At 41.3% G+C, this 26579-nt stretch overlaps 2 protein-coding genes across 4 annotated transcripts in view; both read left to right on the top strand.

The window, feature by feature from the left end:
* The window catches only part of PABIR2 (PABIR family member 2), a 207154-nt gene that overhangs the window by 70116 nt on the left and 110459 nt on the right, over nucleotides 1-26579 (top strand). The window contains exon 10 of one of the 3 annotated variants that reach the window (XM_064574589.1): nucleotides 11301-11436. The exons of the other annotated variants lie outside the window; for them this stretch is intronic. Within the exon in view, the coding sequence (XP_064430659.1) occupies nucleotides 11301-11388 (88 nt within the window). The 3' untranslated portion in view covers nucleotides 11389-11436. Of the gene's footprint in view, nucleotides 1-11300; nucleotides 11437-26579 lie in introns of those variants that run through there. 3 annotated transcript variants of the gene reach the window in all.
* On the top strand, nucleotides 3797-5597 carry LOC123839523 (small ribosomal subunit protein eS27-like). The gene has a single exon (XM_064574859.1). The coding sequence runs from the start codon at nucleotides 5105-5107 to the stop codon at nucleotides 5354-5356; it is 252 nt and encodes an 83-aa protein (XP_064430929.1). The 5' UTR covers nucleotides 3797-5104; the 3' UTR covers nucleotides 5357-5597.

The following is a 26579-nucleotide window of genomic DNA, read 5'->3' as shown; positions in this document are numbered from 1 at the left end:
TGTAAGAATATAGTATATAATATGTATAACATACAAAATATGTGTTAATTGACTGTTTATGTTATTGGTGAGGCTTTCAGTCAGCAGTAGTTAAATTCTTGGGGAATCAAAAGTTACATGTGGATTTTTCGACTGCATGGGGGGATTGGTGCCCCTAACCCCTGCATTCTTCAAGGGTCAACTATATTTTTGTTGAAGATTTTTTATTATTGTGGTAAAATACACATAACATAAAATTCACCATTTCAACCATTTCAGTGTGTCCAACTCAGTAGCATTTAGTACATTCACACTGTTGTGCAATCATCACTGCTATGTAATTCCAGAACATTTTCATCACCCCGGAAGGAAACCCCATACACATTAAGCAGTCACTCCTTATTCTTCCCTCTTCCTAGCCCTTGGCAACCACTAATCTACTTTTTGTCTCCATGGATTCACCTATTCTGAATTTTTTGAGGATTTTTACATCTATATTCATAAAGAATATTTGTCCATAGTTTTGCCCAGGTGTGAGGCGAAAATGAAATTCTTTCTATTTAGAGAATGACTATTATAAATTCTTTATCAGTAAGCAGCCCATAAAGAGGGGGCCTAGCCTTTCTGCCAAACACAATCATTCACAGGCCCCTTTGTACCCAATTCATTTGGCAAGGGAGGGAGGTGTGCAGAGAAAAGGAGGTGAGCAATCTTTCAGCTTTGTCTCCCTTCTGTCTGGTGAGAAAGTAGGACTCTGAGAGAAGTGCTGCCCAGCATGGCTCCAGGCAAAATATAAACAATTTGTTTTCTTTGCCCTCAAATCTCCCTCTTCTGCTGCTGTGTCCAGCCCCTGGTGGCCTCAGGTAGCCAGGTCCTAGGATTAGATCTCTGAGGTCTCTGCCTGCCCCCACCCCTCAGCTGGGACCTTAGGCCCTGAGACTACTCTCATAATTGGTTCCCTATTGAGTGCCCCTTGCCCACAAGCCTTACTAACTGACCAGATGGCATCCACTTGCTTGAGTCACGTGTTCTTGTTTGCTAAGGCCTCCCTAAGTTACCCTGTCCAAATTCTCTGATCATGAGGAATGTCAAGCCCTAAAGCTGTTAAAAGAAAAAAAGATGACTTGCGAGAGAGGCCAAGAAGGAGGTATTTCTGGAGAGCAGGGTGTTCCTTAGGTACTTTTCAAGTAATGTACAAAGGCAAGTTCGTTGTTTGGTGAAGCTTGTTCAGGGAATGGGGAGTGAAAGGTTATACTCCTACCCTCACAGTGCCCTTCAGAGCCTAAGTCCACCCTAGTGCTTTGTTGAGAGCCAGAAGTCTCTGGAGAGACTTTGTGACGGGGAACATTTTTTTTTGCTCCATGGAGGCTTCCTGGCTCACACTTCTCCAGACCCCAGAGACACTCCCAGGCTCAAGATGATGTCATTGGAGCGTTTTCAGATAGAGAATTTAAGACTTTCTCTGACTTCATGTGCTTTGTGTTTACAGCTGAACTCAAACTTTACAAGACTTAGGTTCATTTACCTTTAGTCAAAAATTCTCTTTCTTGGCTCCATTTCTAAATACACATGGGCCTCTTAAGTCTTCTTGGCCATCAGGTACCTGTTGATCAAAAGTGCCACATACTTAGGTGGGACTAATGTGGCTGACATGTCCTTTGAAGTTCAAATAGGGTTGGAAATGAGTGCAGTATTGCTCACATGATGTCAACTCACATGTTTGAAATATAGTGTGTGACATTTGACAGACTCAAGCACATGGAAAGACAGTCATTCTTCTTATAGAACCAGAGACTCAAGAATAGGGGAATGACTTCCCATCAGGGTCTGCTTTTTTTTATGAAGAATGCTATTTCTGGGGCACCTGAGTGGCTCAGTCTGTTGAGCATCTGACTCCTGATTTCGGCCCAAGTCATGATCTCAGGGTCCTGGGATTGAACCCTGTGTGGGGTTCCATGCTCAGTGGGGAGTCTGCTTGAGGATTCTCTCCCTCTCCCTCAGCCCTCTCCTCCCGCTCATGCTCTCTCTCTCAAATAAATAAATAAATCTTTTTTTTTTTAAGATTTTATTTATTTATTCATTAGAGACAGACAGAGGCAGAGGGAGAAGCAGGCTCCCAAGGAGCAGGGAGCCCGATGCGGGACTCGATCCCAGGACCCTGAGATCATGACCTGAGCCGAAGGCAGACGCTTAACCATCTGAGCCACCCAGGTGCCCAATAAATAAATCTTTTTAAAAAGAATGCTACTTCCAACCCTAGGCAAGCAGTGGGTTATTTGAATAGTTTTGGAATTTTAGTAGGCAGGCCTACTCTCCATCCTTGCCTTTACTGTGGGGGGCAGTCCCCACTGAAGCCTTAAGCTTTTTTCTTACACCTGCATGGCTGATAAAAGCAATTTGCCATATGTACACAATGTACTTCTCCCTGAAGAGTATTCCAAGATGGTTCAGGGTTGGCCATTTTCATGGCCAAACCAGAGAAGGCAAATCCCCTGTAAGTAAGCTCCCATTTCTCCTATCTTCACTCATAGCAGGCCTTAGAGTACTGTTTTCCATCGAGTTGGGTTGAGACCACAGAATCCTCAATTCAGCACCCCCAGCAATCTAGACCAGTTGCCTGGAGTTGATATACAAAATGATAATAACTAACATCTTACTGAGGACTTACGGGGGTCATGCACTGGCTCAGTGCATGCATTATTTTTTTTAATTCACACATTACTCTTTTTATGATACTATTATTTTATAGACAAGAAAACCAAGGCCAAGGGAAGTTATCTTTCCCAAGGTCAAACTGGCAGAACTTGGGCTGCAGTTCTGTTCTGACTTCAGAGACTGACCCCTCCACCATTACATTATGCCAGTTCATTCATTCACTCAAGAAGTGTTTAATCAGCACCAATGAGATGTTGTCACTGTTCTAGGCACTGGGGGTACAGCAGTCAGAAGAGCTCTACCCAGTAGAACAGGACACTGTGTGGGCCTCCTGGAGGAAGAAGGCCTCTGTGGATCAATGACCCAACAGTGGGCGATATATCCGTTTACTAGCAGGATGAGGGCTCTCAAAATGCGAGAGCTCCAAATTTCGAGCACAGGGAGTGTATGAAAAACACAAGCCACAAGGCAAAGGAGCAGTGGTGGAGTTTGAGCTTAGCTCTGGTCCCATCAGGGCTCCGTGTGCTTAGTATAAGCGATGGCTCATGCTTGAGGTGGAGAACAGGCCCATTCATCTCTGTAACTCTATAAAGGTCAACCACCCAGGGCCCCTCTAACCATAGGCCAACCTTAAACTTCTCAAACACCCCATGTCTGCTTCTCTCTTTTGCCATTAGCAGCTGGATGTGTGAAGCTCACAGCTCCCTGCAAGGAACCCTGGGGCAGGTCACAGGTGGGGCTGAGCTCACCCTTCCTATGGATACATTTCTCCCTTGTGAAGGGCAAGGAGATAGATCAAAGGACACCTGGGCCCATTTGCTTGATAGGGAGACCCGGGGGAGCTGGAAAGGAAGAGGGAGGAGGGGACTGGGGCAGCCTAGAGCCGTGCCATGATTTATTGGCTTGTTTTGCTCCTGCACTTCTGTTTACCCAGCTGGGCCTGCTGCTGCCCAGGGTACCGGCATGTGCAGAACCACTCTGGCCAGCCTTTGGGGTAGCATCAGAGAGAGCTGTGGACTTGGCCAGCTCCTAGCAGAACTGAGGCAATTGAGTTTGTGTTTTCTATTTGCAAGTTCCCGGCCCCACTAGGCTTTTTCTCACCTCCATGGGGCACCCCTCCACACTCCCCCCCCCCCCAGTCTCAGCCACAAAGCCCCTCAGCCCTTCTTTTCCTTGGTAGAAAGTGGTGTCACTTGGGCTTCTAAGGCACACTTACACGAACAGGTAAGCATCTGCCAACAGCCTCAAGCCTAATTCTTCTAGCATTTTCAAATGCTGGGCACCTCTGTAATCAATCCATTCAAGAGCAGATTGCCTCCGGAGAGGAAATGAAACAAATAGCTTATGGAAGAGTAGCAGATCCAAGAACACGAATCAAGTCCCGAGTCTAGGCCAGGCTTCTTTCGGCTAATTGATGAACAAAGTTAAAACCAATCCCAGCATCTCAATAATGCTCGCTGCCTGGCTTAAACAGCAATAGAGAAGTCCTGACAGCCCCCAGAGTAGAATGATTTCAGAACTCTTTGTGTGTGTGTACATGCGCGTGTGTGTGTACGTGCGTGTGCACGTGCATGCAAGAGGGGGGTGGCCAGGCTTTCAGGATCCAGAGGGCCCTTCCAGGCACATGTGGTCAATGGTCTGTCAGTGCATAGAGTCAGCTCTACTTTTCTTACAAACCAACCCAATCTGAAACCAAACAGGAGGAACTGGTGGCAGAGGGCCTCTGGGCCTTGCGTAGGCACTGGGAGTGGTGCTTCTGAGTAGAGGCTTTGCAGTCAGACAAGCATATTAACTGTTTGGCCTTAGGCAAGTAGCTTAGCTTTTCTGCGTCTCAGTAGAAGACTCTGTTATACGGGAGAAACACCCACCTCACTGCACTGTTGCGAAGATTAAGCACAAGAGAGTGTGCCAACCACTTAGCAACTGGTCTGCGTGCTAGTAATACCTGGGGGCTGTGGTGGTCTGAGACGAGGATTCTGGAGAGCAGAGGATGGGGCACCGGAGAGCTTCAGCACTTCGGGTGTTCATGCCTAATGTTTCCACAATTCAAAGGCAAGTTTAGAAGGTGGAAGCAATGTAAGCAAAAGGTGGTATGTCCATACAGTGGAGTATTACTCAGCCTTAAAAAGGGAGGGAATTCTGACACCTGCTACACACGACAGATGACACCTGAAGATGTTAGGCTAAATGAAATCAGCCTGTCACACACACACAAAAATACCATACGATTCCATTTACGTGGGGGACCTGGAGTAGTCACATTCATGGCGACAGAATGGTGGTTGCCAGGGGCTTGAGGTGGGGCAAAAGGAGAGTTGTTTAATATGTAGTTTCAGTCAGGGAAGACGAATTCTGGAGAAAGATGGCACACAACGGTGTGAATGGGCTTAATGCCCCTGAACTGGACACTTAAAAATGGTTAATGTCAATTTTATGGCCTTTCTGGTGGTGACGACCTGCCCATAAGAATATGCCCCTCACGAAGGACCTTCTCCACCCATCCCTGGAAGAGGAGAAGAGGAAGCACAACAAGAAGCGCCTGGTGAAGAGACTCAACTCCTGCTTCATGGACGTGAAATGCCCGGGATCCTACGAAGTTACTACCGTCTCTAGCCACACACAAACCGTAGTTGTTTGCCGGCTGTCCCTCTGCCCTTTGCAGCCCACAGGAGGAAAAGCAAGGCTTACAGAGGGATGCTCCTTCACACAGAAGCGGCACTAAAAGCACCCAAAATGAAGATGAGTGGGAAACTATCCCAATAAACACATTTTGGATTTTAAAAAAAAATGTCGGGGCGCCTGGACGGCTCAGTCGGTTAAGCATCTGACTCTTGATTTCAGCTCAGGTCATGATCTCGGGGTCCTGAGATTGAGCCCTGCATCGAGCTGCGCATTGGATTCCGCGCTCTGCAGAGTCTGCTTGTCCCTCTTCTTTCCCTTACTCTCAGCTCTCTCTTTTCCTTTCTCTCTCTCTCTCTCACCCTCCCTCTCAAATAAATAAATAAATAAAATCTTTTTGTAAAAATGTCAATTTTATGTTCTGTGTGTATTGCTGCAATTAAAAAGAAAAAGGTGGAGAATTACTGGGATTTGGGGTATACATGTGAGGAATGAGAGAGAAAAACAAAAGCTCTGGCAAAGGGATGAATGCCCCAGGGAAAGCCTTGCTGGGATTCTGCTATATTCTACTCTACTATGAGAGGACAGCCAATTTCCATAAAGGGACAGAGAGACAGACAGACAGACAGACAGAGACAGAGAATACAGAAGCAAGAAAGGAGGGGGGCCTGGGGCTGTGAGTGTCAAATAAAAGCTACAAAGGAATCGAGGTTTCTGAGCTCTGAAAATGCAGCAAGCAAGGAAAGAAGGCTCCATCTCAAGACAGTGGTTACCCCTGGGGTGGGTGAGTCCCCAGCCCCATTTGGGCCTTGGCTGTGCCCAGATGGGGAAACCTCAGGAGGGAAGGAGGAGGTGGTTTGGGCTGGCCCGAGGTAAAAATGGCAGATTCATAAATATGATGGGCTCAGCTCCCCACCACTTCCCAGGCAGAGTGGCTGGGACCAGCCTGTATTCTCTCCCCAGTCTCACTCCCTCTAGGCTCCACAGGGCCCCTGGAGGCTGCCTTCTCCTTTGGTTCAGCTGCCCGATTTCCCTGGAGAGGAGGTTGCAGAGGGGGGCTGCCAGTCCTCACATCCCCAGGCGCCTACTCTCCCCCCCACTCCCCCTGGCCGTGTGGACACACCTGAGTCCAGGAACGACCCAAGCTGCAGGGAACCCAGCCCAGGCACGGAGGTAATTAGGCACGTCTTCTCTGCTCCTGAAGTAATGTTTGTCTTTCAAATTCTGCCAACCAAAATGGCTTGGGCTGTGATTTACCATCACAACGTTATGTCATACTTCCTTACTGCTTTTATGACCAAGAAAGACTCCAGGCACAGTAGCCATATTATGTCCTAGCAAACTCCTGCCTAAATTAAGTCACTATTTCTGGTCCCTGTCGCTGGTCAAAAATGACATCCAAGGGTAATTGCTGTTTTAGGGGCACATTTTAAGGCAAATGCAAAAAATAATGAATGTACCTATTTTTCGGACTGAAATTTGCATCCGTCTTTTTACCCTCTCCTGGCAAACATGTTTTATGTTTATTTAAACGGTCCTTAATAAAAATGTACAGCTGCAAAGCATCTTACTACTCAATGCTTTCTGGTTAAGAAAATTGCCCATAATCACAGTTGACTTTCCTATTCGTAACAGAATATTATTTTTCATCGATGTGTGGCTGCCGCCCAATGTGCAAATGTTACAAACGCGGTGGGAGGCTTATCTGAGGTCGCAAGCACTTCATTCATTCATTCCCTCAGTCAGTCAACAAACTTGTTTTGTGGACTTCTTCGGTGGGGTTTTAGACCTTTTGGAGCAGTGGGAAGAGCATGTGCGGAGGCGTGAGAGAGCATGGCAGGTCACTGACATGACAAGAGGAACCATTGTGATTGGCTGTAAAGTGTTAATGTAAATAACTTGCTACTGATAGGAGTGACTGTACCAACATTGCTGACTGCTTTACTGTAGTTATAAGTTGGAATGGATTCAAGGTTATCCTTCTGTGCCTGCTTGCGTTTCAGTATGTTTTAATGAGAGTTAGAGAAAAGGGCCCGATTAATAGCTGGCGTGCCAAGAATTGTGTAGTCCCCAAGTACACCCATGGGAGTATGTGACACACGTGAATATCATCTGTCAGTTGTATCGCAGTTGAGAACTGGAGCTGCACCTACCCATCTCGCCTCCCCAAGTTCATCTCTCTCCTCTCCCACAAGATGTGTGCTCTCTGGGAGAGGAGAGAGATGAACTTGGGGAGGCGAGATGGGTAGGTGCAGCTTTTCAGAGCTGTAGTACACACATTTTCATTTGGATTGCCCCCAAATTTTGCATAGCAGATTGTCATTGATGTCACGGAGCTACTGCTCATTTGTGAGGTTCCAGTATTTTCCCTGATACAGAGATGGGATCTTAATTAAAGTGGTGACCGTCAACCCATTCTCGCAAATTTAGCTTGTCTTGGAGAACCCATAATTATACTTCTTGCAATCAACTACTTCTAGCACCGGCTGCATTGCATGTTGAGCTCCTTAGAAATGAGAAAGTGATCCCAGAGGCAGTTTCCAGGTTAGGTTTAATGCAGTGATTGTATTGGGGACCTCAGATGTCTTGGAAAACAGATGGAAATTCTCAGTAATGAGTCAAACTAGAAAAAGGAACTTACTAGTAATGAACTTGATATGCTCTCTCTCTTAGGCACATGGAGAGCCGTTGGGGTACAGAGAAAGATGCCTATGTTGCCTTACCTTTCTGGACTTGACCAGAAAATATTAGGAATGATATATCATGTGATGTGCAAATAGAATAACTGATTGGCTTGGTGTTCTGTTTGGAAGGGTACTCAAAATGTTTCCCTTTCCCTGAAAACACTCTCCCACTGGTGCTTGATTTTCTATTATTAGAAACTGTGGTGGAATCCTTTGTTTTAAAATTATGCTTTAGGGGCGTCTGGGTGGCCCAGTCCATGAAGCATCTGTCTGCGGCTCAGGTCATGATCCCAGGGTCCTGGGATCGAGCCCTGCGTCGGGCTCCCCACTCAGCAAGGAGTCTGCTTCTCCCTCTCCCCTACCCTCTCTCGTGCTCTCTCTCTCACTCTCTCTCTCAAATAAATACATAAAATCTTTTTAAAAATTATGCTTTATTTCTATGCTTTGGGAAAGGAGGGTAGTTCTTTTAAAAATAAGAAGCACATTCAGGAATGAACTGGAAACCTGCTAGGATTGTTGTTAAGAAAACCAGTTGTGTGTAGATGCGACCTCAGTAATTAATCAGTGAGCATCTAGCCGCCAAATATCTGATGGGAGGGAGGAGGCCCTCTCCTTCGAGAGGGGGAAAATGACTCCCTTCTGATTGAAAAAGCACCATCCCAGACCTTCTTGCTGCTGACATGCAGATGTGCATCTGGCTGTAATCTCTCACTCCCTGCTAGCTTTTGCCAAGCTGTGTGGAACAGAAATCCAGTTTCTCCCCCATGTAAAGAGACAGAGAGAAATTGAATAGTTAGATAGTTAAAATTCTGAGCACTGGCTAGGAGAAGGAACATGCCCAAAGCAATAAAAAGACTCTCACTTAAAAGCCGTGGTTGCAGAAAGATTCGAGCCGTTTAAACAACTGGCAGAGTTGATCGGGGTGAAGGGAGTAGGAGTCTCCGAGCTCTGGACAAGACTTGATACTCCACAGACAAACCAAGAAATATTTAAATTGTGTTCAGTCTACTCCAGGTTGACGAGCAGGGTAGAATCCATGCTTGATAAAATTTGAGGGGGTTTGTTTGCACATAGGTGTCCGTGTTTCTATAAACTTGGCTCTAAATTTTATTCCATGTGGAGTTGTTTCAAATGCAGCTGTATTTATAAAGAATGAAAGCATCATTGAATGGGAAAATGTTCTGTTCTCTCTGAGCTGTCCAACTTAACGGGAGCCTATCATTCGCTCAGAGCCGTGGCAACTTACCCAAATTGCAAGACTAGCACAGGGGAGGAAGATAACTCCCTTTGAAGTTTTGTCTTCAAAACTCCAAAACCCACAGTTCATAAGTGACAGCAAATCCCACAGTGCCTCAAGCTTTGGATTAAACACTGCAGCCTTCTTTAAAAATGAAAGTGTCCCTGGGAAGGTTAACATATAAAGTTACTAGTACCTTAATATAATGGTTCCCTAAACTGAGTATTTATCAGAAGCATCTCATGCCACACCTTTCACTTAGAACTTTCAAAATATAGGAATGTTCAGAGAAGAATGTAGCAAGCATTGTGTTCTTGTCATGCAGAGTGGAAATACACTACCATATTTATTTTGTTTTCCGTTTTTTAAAGGTTTATTTATTTATTTGAGAGAGAGAGAGAATCTTTAAGCAGACTCCACACTGAATGTGGAGCCTGATGCGGGGCTCGATCCCACTGACCTTTAGATCTCGCCCTGAGTGGAAACCAAGAGTCGGGTGTTTAACCGACTGAGCCACCCAGGCGCCCCTGTCTTCCAATTTTTTTTTTTAATAAAAAGAGTAAAATACTTAAGGAAAAGTTGAAGTTCCCTTTATCTCCCACTTCCTGTCAACCCATTCTCAGCATTATTTCCTGAGATCAGTCCATGTAGGTTATCTCACTGCTGAACAGCAACCTAATAGTACAGCCATGACACACTTAATTTACTCATTCCCCAGTTGATGGATATTTAGGTTGTTTCCAATTTTTTTACCAATAGTCCTCCCAGTGGTCTACGTGTTCCCATGACACCATACCACTGGTAACTTTTGAGTTTTAATTTTTGCCAATCTGACAAGTATTTTCTTGAATACTAGTGAGGTTGAGCATCTTTTCATACATTTGTAGATCATTCTAGTTCCTTCTGTTTGTTGCCTGTTGGTATTCTTTGCCCATTTTTCTTTTGGGTTGGTTGCCTTTTCAAAATGTATTTATTATGTATCTTTTGGATACGGTTTCTTTTTCAATTTTGTGTGTGGCAAATGTCTTCTCCCACTGTATGGCTTGTTTTTAACTTTATAGTGTCATTTGTTTTCCATAGACATTTTAATATTTAAAGCAGTCACATTTATCAGTCTTCTCTATTAAAATTTGTGAGTTTGTATGCATGTGTGATTAATAAATTCTTCCTTACTCCAAGATCATAAAGGTATTCTATATTTGCATCAAAATGTTATAAAATTTTGCTGATCTCGGGGTCATGAGTTCGAGCCCCACATGGGGTGTAGAGGTTACTTAAATGAATAAACTTAAAAAAATAACATTTAGATCTTTAATTCATTTTGAATTAATTCTTAGGTAGGATTTGAAGATATTATCTAATTTTATCTTATCTCACATGGATAATTTTAATATTTATTGAATAGTCTATATCATATCTTCCATGATTTATATATATTTTAAAGAGTTTATTTATTCTTTTTTTGAGAGAGAGCACACACGAGCGGGGTTGGGGAGGGGCAGAGAGAGAGGACTAAGCAAACTCCCTGCTGAGCAGGGAGCCCGATGCCAGGCTCGATCCCAGGACCCTGGGATCATGACCTGAGCTGAAGGCACATGCTTAACAGACTTAGCCACCCAGGCGCCCCTCTTCCATGTTTTATAATCAATGTCTGTCATATGCCTACTTCCCACAGATTTATAGGAGTTATTTTTAGGCTCTTTTTCTATTCCACTGATCTATTTATCCATCTGCCAATACCACACTGTTTTAATTGCTATACCCTGATAAGTCTTGATAATCTGTCCTCCATTGCTCTTCTTCAAAATTGCTTTGTCTATTCTTGGTGCCTCACTCTTCAGCATAAACTTTAGGATCAGCTTGTTCAGATCCATTAAAAATCCTGTTGCAATTTTTATTGAACCTGAATTAAATTTATAGATCAGTTTGAAGAGAATTGACATCTTGATGTTGAATCTTCTCATACATGATCACTGTATATCTCTGCTTTTTGAGATTACCTTTTTGGAAAGTTTTTATTTCAATGTAATTATGGATTCACGGGAAAATGGAAATGTAGTACAGAGACATCCCCTGTACTGTTCACCCATTTTCTCACAGTGGTTATTTTGTTTTTTTTTACACAGCTTTATTGAGGAACAATTGATATACCGAGAGCTGGACACAGTTAATGTGTACAATTTGATGAGTTTGAAGATATGCATATACCTGTGAAACCACCACCACAATCAGGTGATAAGCATATCCATTACCTCTCAAAGTTTCCTCCTGCCCCTTTTTGTGGTTGTTGTTTTATGGCAAGAAACTTCACATGAGATCTACTGTTTGTGTATAGTTCTAAGCCTTTTTATTATGTGTAGATTTGTATAGACACCATTGCAATCAAGATACAGAACTAGTCTATCACCACAAAGATATCCCTCATGCTACCCCTTATAGTTACACCCAGCCTGTCTCTAACCCGCAGAAACCACCAATCTGTTCATCTCTACAATTTTGTCATTTTAAGAATGTTTTATAAATGGAATCATACAGGGGTGCCTGGGTGGCTCAGTTGGTTAAGCATTTGCTTTCAGCTCAGGTCATGATCCCAGGGTCCTTGTCCCTCTCCCTCTGCTGGTCCCCCTGCTTGTGCTCTCTCTCTCTGTCAAATAAGTAAATAAAATCTTTTTTAAAAAAATAAAAAATAAATGGAATCATACAGTATGTGACTTTTTGAGAGTGTCTTTTTTTTATTCATCATAATTCCCTGGATATTCATCCAAGTTGTGACGTGTATCAATAGTTTTCTCATTTTTATGGCTGAACATGAGTCCATGGTATGAACGTAGCACAATTTTTTGAACCATTCACCTGTTGAGTGACATGTTGGACATCTCCATTTTTGATGTTTTCTGTTTGTTCTATCTTTTGTTTTCTGTTTTTATTTTTTTAATCTTCCTGTGGGTTACTTGAGCATTTTTTAGAATTTCATTTTGATTTATCTATAGGTTTCCAAGAGTATCTCTTTGTATAGCAATACTATACAGTATCTCTTTGTACAGAGATACTATACTATACAAAGATACTATACTAACTGATGTCATTTTACCTAGTAGAGCAAAATGTGAAAACTTTGCCTTCCTTTATGTCCCTTTACCTCCTCCCCAGTTTATAAGATAATTGTCTTAAATATTTCCTCTACAGGTGCACCTGGGTGGCTCAGTTGGTTGAGTCTGACTTCAGCTCAGGTCATGATCTCAGGGTCCTGGGATTGAGCTCCAAGTCAGGCTCTGTGCTCAGTGGGGAGTCTGCTTCTCCCTCTCTCTCTGCCCCTGCCCCTGCTCATGCTTGCTCTCTATTTATTCATAAATAAATAAAATCTTTTAAAAATATTTCCTCTACATATATTGATAAACGTATTAGACAATGTTTTTTTTTTTTATTCAACCAGCAAACAATTTAGAAAACTCAAAAGAAGAAGGAAAACCTATTGTATTTACCCTTATTTTTTGCTCTTTCTTTGCTCCTCTTTACTTCCTGATGTTCTAAGAGCCCTTTTTTTTTAATCCTTTCTTTATTTTTGGAGAACTTCCTTTAGCCATTCTTTAAGTGTTGGTGTACTAGTGACAAATTCTTTTAATTTTCCTTCATCTGAGAATGTATTGATTTCCCCTTCATTTCTAAAGGATACTTTTGCTGGACAGAGAAGTCTGTGTTGGTGGTTCTTTTCTTTCAGCACTTGAAAAACATTATGCCACTTCCTTGTGACCTCCACAGGTTCTGATGAGAAACCCACTGTCATTGGAATTGTTTTTCCTTGATAGGTAAAGGTATCATTTCTCTCCAGCTCTTTCAAGATTTTTTCTTTGTTTTTAGTTTTCAGAAGTTTGACTATGTAGCTCAGCCTGGATTTCTTTGGGTTTATCCTCTTTGGGTTTATCCTCTTTGGGATCCACTACACTTCTTGAATCTGTAGGTTTATGTCTTTTGCCAAATTGAGAAATTTTCAGCCAGTATTTCTTTGACTACTTTTTCAGCCCTGTTTTCTTTCTCTTCTCCTTCTGGGATTCTGATGCCATGAGTACTATATCTTTTGATACGATCCCATATGTTCCTAAGGCTCTGTTCATATTTTTTTTGGTCTACTTTCCCTCTGTTGTTCATCCTGAGTAATTTCCATTTTTTTATCTTCAAGCTTACTACTGCTTTTTTCTGTCTCATCCATTCTGCTGTTGAGCCCATCCATTGAGTTTCTGGTTTTTGTTTTTTTTTTTTTAACCCATCATTGAGTTTTTTATTTTGGTTATTTTGCTTTCTCAGTTCTGAAATTTCCATTTGGTTCTTCTTTATATCTTCTATTTCTTTGCTAAGAGTGTTTTACCCTTTGTTTTTATATTTGGAATTACTGGCTCAAACATTTTTATGATGGCTGCTTTAAAATCTTTGTTGGGTAATTCTAACACCTGTGTCATCTCAGTTTTGGCATCTGCTGATTATTTTTTCTCATTCATGTTGAAATCTTCCTGGTTCTTGACAATGATTTTGATATTTTGATATTTTGGGTATATATTGTTATCGGGCATATATATTGTTGAAATCTTCAGTTTTATCAGGCCTTCTCTGACAATGCTCCAGTGGAGGAAGAAGAGCTATAGCTTCATTACTGCCAGCTGGAGGTGGAAGTGTAGGCTCCCCACATAGTTGCCACTTTCACCATGTGAGGAGGGACCTTGTTACAGTCCTGGCTGCCCATTCAACTGCCCTCTGACAACACCCCAGGTGGGTGGTTGAGGTACCTCTTTACAGTCTAGGGAGGGTGAAGTCCAGGCTCTCCACTCTGCCTTTGCTGGCATAAGTCAGAGTGGGATCACATTTTTTTCCCCCTGTGTGTATTTAGCTGGAGTAGAGAACAGTTATTGTTAAAAGTTTTCCGTCCTAAAAAAAAAAGTTTTCTGCCCTACTGCATTGCTCCTTTCCTGGTACTTTGGCTAGAGAGAGGAGGCTTTTGTTAGGACTTTTTTGGCCTGTCCTTGTTGGTGTTTTGGGGTTGCCAGTTTCTCCAGCACCCAGTCTGGGATAGATGAGGCCAGAAGAAAACAGAAGGAACTTACTGACATGTCTCCTCAGTTCCCAAGGTCCTTGGGCAGTCTGAGTCTTCTCTCCCCACCTATCAGAGTCTTCTGATGTTTGTTTTCTATGTAACATGAAGTTTTTACCTATACTTAGTGGGACAAATAGGGAGAAGCACTTCTACATCATCTTGTCCTGCAACTGGAAGTACAAGGTCATCTTTTATGACTTCCAAAATGTTTCATAAAGGTCTTACACAAAGTTTGTGTATATGTATTTCTAGATCCTTGCTAAGAATATATATTTTGATTAGTATCATTCCTTTTTAAAAAATTACATATCCTGATTGGTTGTTTCTGGTATATTGAAATGATACTGATTTTTCATATTACTATATCCAGCACCCTTGTTGAATACTCTGTTTTAATGACTTGTAAATCCTCTTGTATTTTATATGTCAGCAACTATATCATCTGCAAGTATGATCATTTTCTCTTTCTTTCCAATCCTTATATATCTTATTTCTTTTTCATATACTATTGTGTTTGCTGGGTCTTCGATTACAGTGTCAAATGCAATCAGTAATGACAGGCATCCTCATCTTCTTTTCTCTGAGTTTTCAAGTAAATGCTTGTATTCTTTTATCATAAAGTATGATTATCTTTTTTAAAGATTTATTTATTTTTGAGAGGGAGTGAGCAAGCGGGGGCAGGGCGGCAAAGGGAGAGGCAGAGAGAGAGAATCCCGAGTAGACTCCCTACTGAGCACAGAGCCCAACACAAGGCTGGATCTCACGACCCTGAGATCATGACCTGAGCTGAAATCAAGAGTCAGATGCTCAACAGTCTGAGCCACCTGGGTGCCACATTAAGTATGATTATTGTAGATCTTTGGCTACTATGTAAAGAAAGGACTGTAGAAGGGCAACAGGGGAAACTGAAAGACCAGTTAGGAGGTTAATGCAGTAGCCTGGGTGAGAGGCTGGAGTGACCTGGATTAAGATGGTAGCAAATGAATGTAGCAAATATAGAGAGAAAGGGACATATTTGAACTATATTTTGGAGACAGACTTGAAAACATTTGAAAGGGGGCTGAGGGTAAAGAAAAGCGGAGAAATCAGATTGATGCCTTGTTTGGGGCCCAAATAACTGCATGGATGGTGATGCCATTTTCTGAAGTATAGAACACTGAGGTAGGAATATATTTTGGGGACAAAATTAAGGGTTTTCTTTGGGTTACATTAAATTTGAGATTCAATGACAGACATACAAGTGGATATTCTACAAAGACCATTGGATAAGAGTCTAGAGCTCAAGAGGAGATATCAAAATTGTAGATATAAACAGCATATAGATACCGTTTAAAGCCATGGGATTGTATGAGATAATCTAGGGTGTAGTAAAGCTAGAAAAGAGGGCTAAGGACTTTAACATTTAGAGGTTAAGCAGAGAAAGGGAAGGTAGCAAAAGAGACAGAAGAAACAGCCAGCAAGATAGGAGTAAAGCTAGGAATTTATCCTAGTTAGATGATTGAACAAACATGTAGAGATATACATGTACAAGTATACTCATCACACTATTTTTTATAATAACAGAAATTGGAAATAAATGTCTGTAGGGAGATGATTAAATAAATTGTGGTGCATATACACTCTAGAATGTACTAGGCAGACATTAAAAGGATGACATAAATCAATACTTATTGACGTATAGGGAGGTATACGACACATTATTCCACCCAAGAGCAGGTTACAAAATAGCATATATAGTATGTATCCATTAATGTAAAATTGTATGTGTGAATGTATTTGTATGTGTGTGTAATTAGGGCCATGTGGGTAGTTTTGTTTTTCTACTTTGTTTATTGATCATCCCGTGTGTCTAAAACAGTGTTTTAGCACATAGCAGGCACTAATACATGTTTTTTTGAAAGAAGGAGTGAACAAATGAATATTGGAAAATGCTCCCCAAAATGTTCCGAGTGGTTATCTCTAGGTCTTGTGATTAAGGGTATTTTATTTTCCTTTCTTTTACATTTTGTTTGGATTCTCTTACAATAAGCATACATTCTTTTAGTTACCTATGACCTCGAAGTACCCCTGTTTGGCTGAATTCAGAGCAAAGCAGTGGCTTTGCCATTGTAAAGCCATATTTGGGCAGGAAGATCAGAACGATAGCAGGGAGATATGTTGGCTCTTAGAGAGCTGGAGGCAGGAAAAGTGAACTAGAAGATGAAGACTGACAGGAGCCACGGGGAAGAAAGACTTGCGCCTTTCAGGAAAGAAGAAAGCAAAGCTGGGTTTTGCAGAGCAGAGCAGCATAGCACACGAAGCTGGGAACCCCTTGCAAAACCTGGCCTGGGGGGAAAGGAGCCTGTGGAACCAGAGAGCACAGTGAGTTTTGCAATCTAAATTCTTGACTCACAATTGTGGATGGATATAGGAGTTGATAAAAAAGCCACACTGTGGTTCCAAGATTGTGCTGCTTGGTATAGAAATGCCTCATTCCCTTTGGTGGTGGCAGTGGAAAATGATGAAAGCCTTGTGTTTGAAGAAGTCCTTGGTTCTCTATTTTTTCTGAGGCTACAGGAGAAGCAAGTTGGATTATGTTCCTTGAATAACTGATTGGACCTGCTTTGGAATTCCATGTGTGTGTGTTTGCCCAACCATGCTCTGTCCTCCCCTCCATTCCCCCACGTTAGCCTCTTGCTTCCCATCACCAGAATATACCTAGATTTCTCCAACGTGGAAGTTTAATCTCCTGCTAGCATTTCTCCTGTACTGTATTATGCTAAGTGAGTGCTCATTTCCTTCCTGGCCTTGAGTTACAAAATGCTCTCTTCTGTTGCCCAAGTCTTGGAAAGTGCAGGCTCCAGGAAAAGGGTGGTGTTAGAGATAGTGTTGCCAGATAAAATACAGCATGCCCAGTTAAGTCTGAATTTCAGATAATCAATGAATTTCCAGGATAAGTATATCCCGGATAGTGCATGGGACAGACTTACGCCAAAAAATTACTCATCCTTTATCTGTAATTAATTTTTTTTTTTTTGCAAAATCTGGCAACCCTAGGTAGAGAAAAAACTCATCTTGTGATACATGCATTTTCCCAGTGCTTTTCATCCAAAATTTACCAGATGTTTCTTAGATGGATTTTCAATTTACAAAAGGGGAAATAACTAACTTATTACGTCAAAATTAGACTGCAAATTAATACTGGAGCTGAAATTTTAAGTTTTCAACTTCTCCAACACATGATTTAATTCAGTGATCTCTACATCAGTAATTTATTGTCTAGAAGGAAGCAGGAATAGAGTTATCAGAAAGGCGCATATTCCCGTGAAAAGCAAAATTTGAAAAGAATTTAGAGGCAATGACTCTTAAGATTTTAATTTCCTTTGGACCGTGGGTATGACTATGTTTAGTCTCTAAGGTAGTGTTTCTCAAAGCGTGGTCCCTGGGCCACCTCCATCAGAATCTCCTGGGAAGCAGTCTGTAAAGACAGGCAGCAAGTAAAGCTAATTGATCCTGTCAAGGATTGAGCCTATGGTGTTTCCCTCACTGGCACCACAATCACTTCCTCCTTCATCTCCGGAGCTTTTATTTCATTCCACTAATAGCTTTTATCTGGAGGATGTCAATGACAGAGGGTTTGTGAGTTACTTTTAAGGTTTTATTTTTTTCCATTGGACATTACAAAAGTGAAATTGTGAAAAGGCAAAATTGAAGATGGATTTGACACCTCCCCGACACACCCTTGGATTAAGGAATCCAAAATAACTGTTCATTGTATGACATGAGATGATCGCCCTGGCCTATATTAAATCACCAAATTTAATTTGATCTTGGAAGCTGAAGAAATCTCTATCACCTTCATCTTGCCTTGGTACCTAGCCATTCCATAAAATTGACTCCCTACGTCTCCTGGGCCTTCCTCCAAGAGAACTAATCATATTTTAATAATTTGGTCCAGAATCATGGTGTAATTGCTCCAGGTCAGTATTGTACACTATTATACTCTATGGAGAGCAGAAATTATTATCACGAATTAAAAAGAATGAGGTCAAGAGGTACAACTTGACTCTCAAAGCATCCCTAGGACATATGTATAACCAGAATGACTTTTTAAATTAAGGAATTACAATTATTCTCTGGTAGAGCAAAGCAAAGCAAAGCAAATGTGTTCCGTCAATCTGTCATTTCACATTTATAGCAAACAGTCTCACATTTGGTCAATTCCTTAATCACATGCTTATAAAAATAACAGAAATAGTTTGGTAACTCACCCCATGCTACTAAAATGCAAGTAACCCAAGATGGCTTGGCTGTGTTGTTCTCATCTCTTTTTTATCACCAGGGACTCGACTCTTCTTAGTTAGCCTTATGTGCTGCCAGTTGATACTTGCCTAAATATTTCCTTCATACTCAGAACATTATAGTTCCTTTTTCAGGCTTCAAATATTTCCACCTAATTCTAGAAATACGTGAGGTACGCCTGAAACGCTGACAGCTGTAGCTCAGACCCAAAATAGTCAGGCCCATTCTAGAAGACACACTGAGCAAACAGAACCAGGAGTTTGAAGGTGACAGCTGAACAGGCATCAATAGGAAACTGCCAGGTGCTCAGTTGATCCAGCTAGGGATGGGAACAGACAGATTCTATTTCTAGAAATAGTACAGAGGATGCCAACAAGTCATGGGATATACGTGATAGTACAGATCTTCCCTTCCATTTTGTGGGTAGCTTGAGAGGATGTCTCAGTAACCTTAAACTTGCTGTGAAAATGAACATGTGTAATGAATAATCTTTGACATTGACTCATTCAATCCTATTATTTTCAAGTGACTTTGCTAGGCACTTCGAAGGAATATAAAAAAGTTTAGGACACTGGCTCTACTCACATGGAGTTTTCACACCAGTTGGGGAATCAAGACAAATATGGGAAGGTCCTGTCTTATGAGGGGTTAGGTTCCTGGTGCAAAACATAATAATTTATAGACAAAATACCCCTCAAAGTCCTTTGAAAGGGGCTACACTGAAGACAGAAATACCATTGTTTAGTAAGTCCAACACAGGTTTGTTTTTATTATTTCCTCCAACATTATACCAGATCACTCTTTAGTTGAGAACCAAGCCAATTGGCTTGCATTTAGGGGCCATGTTGAATTTGTAGAGCACATACATTTAAGCATGAGAATCACTAGTGAGAGGCTCACAGGAACCAGCACCATGTGAGGGAACAGCAGATTCACATCTCCCAGTTTAAGTTAACTCCAGGGCAAAGCAAAATGGAATGATGGATAGAATTACCCACACGATTTCAATTGCCTTCTCCCTCTCCCTTTCTCCTTCTCTCCCTCTCTCCTTCTCTCCTTCTCCCCACCCTCTCTCTCAAAGTTTCTAAATATAGATGGATTCATATAAGAATGGTTTGCTTATATTGTACCTCTCTATACCCATGTACCCAGATAGGAGAGGGCATGAGAAGGTAAGCTTCACCACTTACTGATTGTGTGACCTTGGCCAAGTGAACCCCACCAAGCATCCAGTCCCTCATCCATAAAATGAAGATAATAATTGCATCTTCCTGACAGGATAATTCTGCCAATCAAATGCAATGCTCACAAAATGTTTCACCTAGTACCTAGTAACATAAAAGCCTTAATAATGCTTAACATGTGTGTGTGTGTGTGTGTAATTGCTTTTATTTTTTTCAGCTCTATTGAGGTATAATTGACAAGTAAAATCATAAGATATTTATTTATTTATTTTAGAAAGAGAGAGAGAGAGCAGAGGTGGGGGGAGGGATGGAGGGAGAGGGAGAGAATCTCAAGCAGACTCGACACTGAGTGTGGAGCTCGATGCAGGGCTCCATCTCACGACCCTGAGATCATGACCTGAGCTGAAACCAAGAGTCAGATGCTTAACTGACTGAGCCACCCAGGGCCCGAAATTGTAAGATATTTAAAGTATACATCACAGTGATTTGATATATATATATATATATACAGTATGAAAGGATTCCCATCTAGTTAATCAACACATCTATCACCTCAGATATTCATCTTTTTTGGTAGAACATTTAAGTTCTACTCTCATAGCCAATTTCAATTATATGGTACAGTGTTATCAACTATAGTCACTATGTTTTACATTACCTCCTCAGCCCTTATTCATCTTACAGCTGAAACTTGATATAACTTTTTACCAACCTCTCCCTATTTCTCCCACTGCTCCCAGCTCTTGATAACCACTTTTCTACTCTCTGTTTCTAAGAGTTTGACTTTCTTTTTAAGATTCCACATATAAGTGATACCGTGCAGTATTTGTCTTTATTTGGCTTATTTCACGTAACGTAATGCCCTCAAGGTCCATCCATGTTGTCACAAATGGTAGGATTTTTCTCCTTTCTCATGGATGAATAATATCCCATTGTGTGTATCACATTATATTCTTTACATACATATATCACATATATGTGTATATATATAAGAAATATATATATACAAGAAATACATATATACACAATATATGTATATAAAGAAAATGTGATTATATATATTTTTCTTTATTCATTCATCCACCAGTGGATACTTAGGCTGTCTTCATATCTTGGCTATTGTGAATAATGCTGCAATGAACATGGGAGTACAGATATCTCCTCGATGTCCTGTTTTTATTTCCTTTAACTATATGCCTGGAAGTGGGATTGCTGGGTCATATGGTAGTTCTGTTTTTTGAGGAAGCTGCATACTATTTTCCAGAGTGGCTATATCAATTTACATTCCTATCAACAGTGCACAAGGGTTCTCTTTGCTTTATATCCTTGCCAACACTTGTTATCTCTTATCTTTTTGATAATAGCTATTCTAACAGGTGTGAGGTGATATCTGATTATGGTTTTGATTTGCATTTCCCTGATGATTAGTGATGTTGAGCACCTTTTCATGTACCTATTGGGCCATTTGTATGTCTTCTTTGGGAAAATGTCTATTCAATTGCTCTGCCTGTTTTTTAAATCAGATTGGTTGGGCGCCTGGGTGGCTTAGTTGGTTAAGCGACTGCCTTCGGCTCAGGTCATAATCCTGGAGTCCCAGGATCGAGTCCTGCATTGGGCTCCCTGCTCAGCAGGGAGTCTGCTTCTCCCTCTGACCTCCCCTCTCTCATTCTCTCTCTCTGTCAAATAAATAAATAAAATCTTAAAAAAAAATAAATCAGATTGGTTTTTTTGCTATAGAGTTGTATGAATTCTTTTTATATATTGGTTATTAACCCTTATCAGGTATGATTTACAAAATTTTTCCCTCATTCAGTAGGTTGCATTTTTATTTTGTTGATGGTTTCCTTTGCTGTGCAAAAGCTTTTTGGTTTGGTGTAGTCCCACTTACTCATTTTTGCTCTTGTTGCCTTTGCTTTTGGTGTCAAATCCAAAAACTCATTACCAAAACCGTTGTCAAGGAACTTTGTCTGTTTTCTTCTCGAAGTTTTAGGGTTTCAGGTCTTATGTTCAAGTCTTTAATTTATTTTGAGTTGATTCTTGTGTATAGTGTAAGGGTCCAGTTTCATTCTTTGCATGTGGCTGTCCAGTTTTCCCAACACCATTTATTGAAGAGACTATCTTTTCCCCACTGTGTATTTTTGGCTCCTTTGTCATAAATTAATTGACCATATATGTATGAGTTTATTACCGGGCTCTCTTTTCTGTTCCATTGATCTATATGTCCTTTTTAATGCCAATACCATACTGGGTATGCATTTGTGTTAATAAAACCATAAAATTACCAAAAAAACCAAGATCCTGTCTATTCATTTTCTTCACTGCACAGGCTGGCATTGGGTTTGGTGACTCTGATGGCCAGCTGGGCTGCTCTTTTCACAATGGCTTTGGGATTCTTAGAGGAGACACTGTGAGATAAGTAAGATTTTTTGCACATCAGCAGCACTTCAAACTCCTTGATGTTGTGTACTAGGAATTCTGGAAGCCACTGGGCAGCATATGCTTTGTTTTCTTGTTGCTCCAGTAACCAAATGTTGGGTGTCAAGCTCTGGCCCTTGAATCTTCTGCACACCCTATTGTCAGTGCCTCTGAGTTTCCACCAGTTGTGCTTTATTTTGACATATTGATCTGACTGGTGCCAGATGAATTTCTTGGTCCTCTTTTTAATGATCTTGGGCTTCACCAGAGGTCTGAGGGCAGCCATGATGCTGTGTTGGAGATGGCTGCCATCTCTGCAGGCAGCACTGAGGAAGAGCCCATACTGTCTTTTTTTTTTTTTAATTTATTTGACAGAGAGAGAGACAGCGAGAGAGGGAACACAGCAGGGGGAGAGGGAGAGGGAGAAGCAGGCTTCCCGCTGAGCAGGGAGCCTGAGGCGGGGCTCGATCCCAGGACCCTGGGATCATGACCTGAGCCGAAGGCAGATGCTTAACGACTGAGCCACCCAGGCACCCCGAGCCCATACTGTCTTAATAACTATAGTTATGTAACATAGTTTGGAATCAGGAAGTGTGATGCTTCCAACTTTATTCTTTTTTCTCAAACTTGCTTTGGCTGTTCAGGGTCTTTTGTGGCTCCATACAAATTTTAAGATTGTTTTATTGTATTTTTGTGAAAAATGCCAGTAGAATTGTGATAGGTATTGCATTGAATCTGTACATTGCTTTGTGTAGTATGGGTATTTTAACAGTATTAATTTTTCTTATCTGTGAGCACAGAATATCTTTTTATTTATTAGTGTCTTCTTTAGTTTCTTTCATCAGTGTCATAGTTTTCAATGTACAGATCTTTCACCTCCTTGGTTAAATTTATTCCTATGTATTTTATTCTTTTTGATGCAATTGCAAGCAGGATTCTTTTCTCAATTTCTCTTTCTGGTAGTTCATTATTAGTATAGAGAAATGCAACTGATTTTTGAATATTGATTTTGTATCTTGCAACTTTACCGAATTTGTTTATTAGTTCTAACAGTTTCCTCGGTAGAGTCTTTGGGTTTTCCATGTATAATATCATGTCATCTGCAAATAGAGACAGTCTGACTTCCTCTTTTCCAATTTGGATGTCTTTTATTTCTTTTCCTTGCCTAATTGGTGTGGCTAGGACTTCCAGTACAATGATGAATGAAAGTGGTGAGAGTGGGCATCTTTGTCTTGTTCCTGATCTTAGAGGAAAAATTTTCAGCGTTTTACATTGACTGTGATGTTAGCTGTGGGCTTGTCATATGTGGCCTTTATTATGTTGAGGTACATTCCCTCTATACCTGTTTTTTTTTTTTGTTTGTTTTTTGAGTTTTTTTTAAGATTTTATTTACTTGTTTGTCGGAAAGAGAGAGAGAGAGCGAGCACAAGTAGGGGTAACAGCAGGCAGAGGGAAAAGCAGGCTCCCTGCTGAGCAAGGAGCCTGATGTGGGACTCAATCCCAGGACCGTGGGATCATGAACTGAACCAAAGGCAGACGCTTAACCAATTGAGCGACCCAGGCATCCCTATACCTGTTTTATTGAGACTTTTTTTTTTTTAAATCATGAATGGATGTTAAATTTTGTCAAATGTTTTTTCGGCATCTATTGAGATTATCGTGTGCTTTTTATCCTTCATTTTGTTAATGTGGTGTATTGCATTGATTTATTTGTGGATGTTGAGCCATCCTTGTATCCCTGGAATAAACCCCACTTGATCATGGTGTATTATTATCCTTTTAATGTATTGTTGAATTCAGTTTGCTAATACTTTGTTGAGGATTTTTACGTTTATGTTCATCAGGAATATTGGCCTGTAATTTTTTTTTCCCTCTAGCGTCTTTGTCTGGTTTGGTATCAGGATAATGCTGACCTCATAAAATGAATCTAGAAGTGTTCCTTCCTCTTTTGTTTTTTGGAAGAGTTTGAGAAGGATTGGTATTAATTCTTTAAACTTTTGGTAGAATTCACCCCTGACACCATCTGGTCCTGGAGTTTTCTTTGTTAGGAGGTTTTTGATTATTGATTCCTTAACTAGTAATTGGTCTCTTCAGATGTTCTCTTTCCTTATGATTCAGTCTTTGCAGGTTGTATATTTCTAGGAATTTATTTATTTCTTCTAGGTTGTCCAGTTTGTCATCAAATAGTTACCCATTGTAGTCTTTTATGATCCTTTGCATTTCTGTGGTATCATTTCTAATGTTTCCTCTTTCATTTATAATTTTATTTATTTGAGTCCTCTCTCCTTTTTCTTGGTAAGCCTAGCTAAAGGTTTGTCTGTTTTATTTATCTTTTTAAAAAACAGCTCTTAATTTCATAGATCTTTTCTATTGTCTTTTTAGTCTTTATTTCATTTATTTCTGCTCTGATCTTTGTTATTTCCTTCCTCCTGCTAACTTTGCACTTAGTTTGTTCTTCTTTTTCTAGTTCCTTGAGGTGTAAAGTTAGGTTGTTTATTTGAGCTTTTCTTTTTTCTTAATGTAGGAATAAATCACCATAAATTCCCTCTTAGAATTACTTTTGCTGCATCCCATAACATACTACTGTTAATTGTTATAGCAAGTGGTTTATATGTGGTATATGAGATGAGAGAGACATGCCTTCTGTGTTGAGGAATTTCAGGGGAGGGAGACATAACTGGATGTGTGTTGGTAGGGACGGGTCAAGGGTAAAGTGATTTTTGAACTTGACAAGGAATGGGTGACATTGGAGAATTGGAAGGGAGGGAAGGAGTGAAGATGGAACACAGAGAAAGCCAAGATGTGGACAAGGGGGGATGCTCAAGAGACCAGATGTGAATGCAGGTAGGTAAGGAATCCTGTGTAGCAGAACATTAGGAGTTACTGTTGGAGAGGGAAGAAGGGGAGGTGGGGCCATATGACTGAAGGCCTTGAATGCCAGGCTGTGATTCTGGAGGAATTTTTTGAGATATTTTATGCAAGGGTGATAGGATGATAAAACTTACCTAAATATACTTTCCAAATGTAGTTCATCTGCCAAAGTCCAGCTTACAGCCACTTCCTATTGGAAGCCTTACTGGACCACTTCCCCTCTTGGATTTCACTCTTCCTTTTCCAAATTCTGTTGACACTGATTGCTCTTCCCCTGCAGTAATTTTGACCTTAACCTTCTACTGTCTCATCTTGGGAGCTAGCTATGTTTTGTGTATGTGTGTTGTGTAGGGAGAGGCTATCTTTTCTCTGAAGATGTAACCTTGCCTTTCACTTCCTCTTTCCCACACAGAGCTTAGCACAATGTGGGCTCTGAAGGAATAATTTTTTTAAAGATTTTATTTATTTATTTGACAGAGAGACACACAGTGAGAGAGGGAACACAAGCAGGGGGAGTGGGAGAGGGAGAAGCAGGCTTCCCACTGAGCAGGGAGCCTGATGTGGGGCTCGATCCCAGGACCCTGGGACCATGACCTGAGCCGAAGGCAGACGCTTAATGACTGAGCCACCCAGGCGCCCCTGAAGGAATAATTTGAATTAACTCAGTGATTGATGATGGACTTGCCTAACTGGAGTAGGAAAAACAAAGTGTCCCACAGGCAGGATGTGTACTGGCTCTGTGAGGAAAGTAGTAAAATTAAAGAAAGGTGGACAGGCCTCACTGTCCTAGGCTCATTCCCGAAGCCCCAGATTCAGGTTTTTTAAACATTTTTCTAAATATCTTTGCCTAAGTTAGTTGGGACCTTCCAAACCAAACAAAGGCTGGCTGGACTAACTGTTGTAATGGCTTCAGAGAATGGAGGGCTGGCCAGGAAGAGATGCCCCAAGTGCTGCCCAATGGGGGAGACCAGCTTCCTCACAGCCCAGGGAAGGAAGAAAAAGAACCTCTGTCTTTAATCACAGCTATTCAAGAAGCCAGCTCTGCTGAGAGCAGCAGACTCTGGGAGGAAAAAAATACAGTCTTTGCAAAGGAAACTTTTTTCCAACCTGAGGTCAAGCCCAGGAGTCAAACTGTAAAGGGACTGGGAGGGAGAGCCTGGGTATGAAATGAAACAAGAGAGCCTGTTACAGGCCTGATTCCAAGGAACCACATCTCCATGCCTGTCACAGTCCATCTTCCCAAACACCCATCAAATGAAAGAACCCACCTGAACAGATCTTCATTTGTTCAGTGTGGAAGCTCGATGCTTTTCTAATATCTGCATGTTATCCTGGTTTGCAAAAGCCTCTAAACACATCAGCGGAGGAAGTTATTTGAAATGGATTCTGGTTAGGACTTGTCTCCTTCCTCATGTTCACAGTGATATCATCATTGACAATTTAGAGCCCTGATACCTGCTGCTCTCCCTGAGCCCCCACGCTGCTTTCTGGATTCCCAGCTGAAACTGTTTCTGAGGCCTCCAAAATGACCCTTTCCTGGGCCTCCACCAATCAGAGCCCCAACCTCAGCC

The sequence above is a fragment of the Mirounga angustirostris genome, unplaced genomic scaffold, assembly GCF_029215605.1.
Source record: "Mirounga angustirostris isolate CCGP_5_RB_7025 unplaced genomic scaffold, mMirAng1.0.hap1 SCAF_11, whole genome shotgun sequence".
Taxonomy (NCBI): Eukaryota; Metazoa; Chordata; class Mammalia; order Carnivora; family Phocidae; genus Mirounga; species Mirounga angustirostris.
The sequence above is the reverse complement of the archived record's forward strand: the minus strand, read 5'-3'. Positions and strand labels throughout refer to the sequence as shown.

Excerpts from the sequence above, each read along its gene's own strand:
- LOC123839523 (XM_064574859.1), top strand. The coding sequence starts at position 5,105 with ATGCCCCTCACGAAGGACCTTCTCCACCCATCCCTGGAAGAGGAGAAG.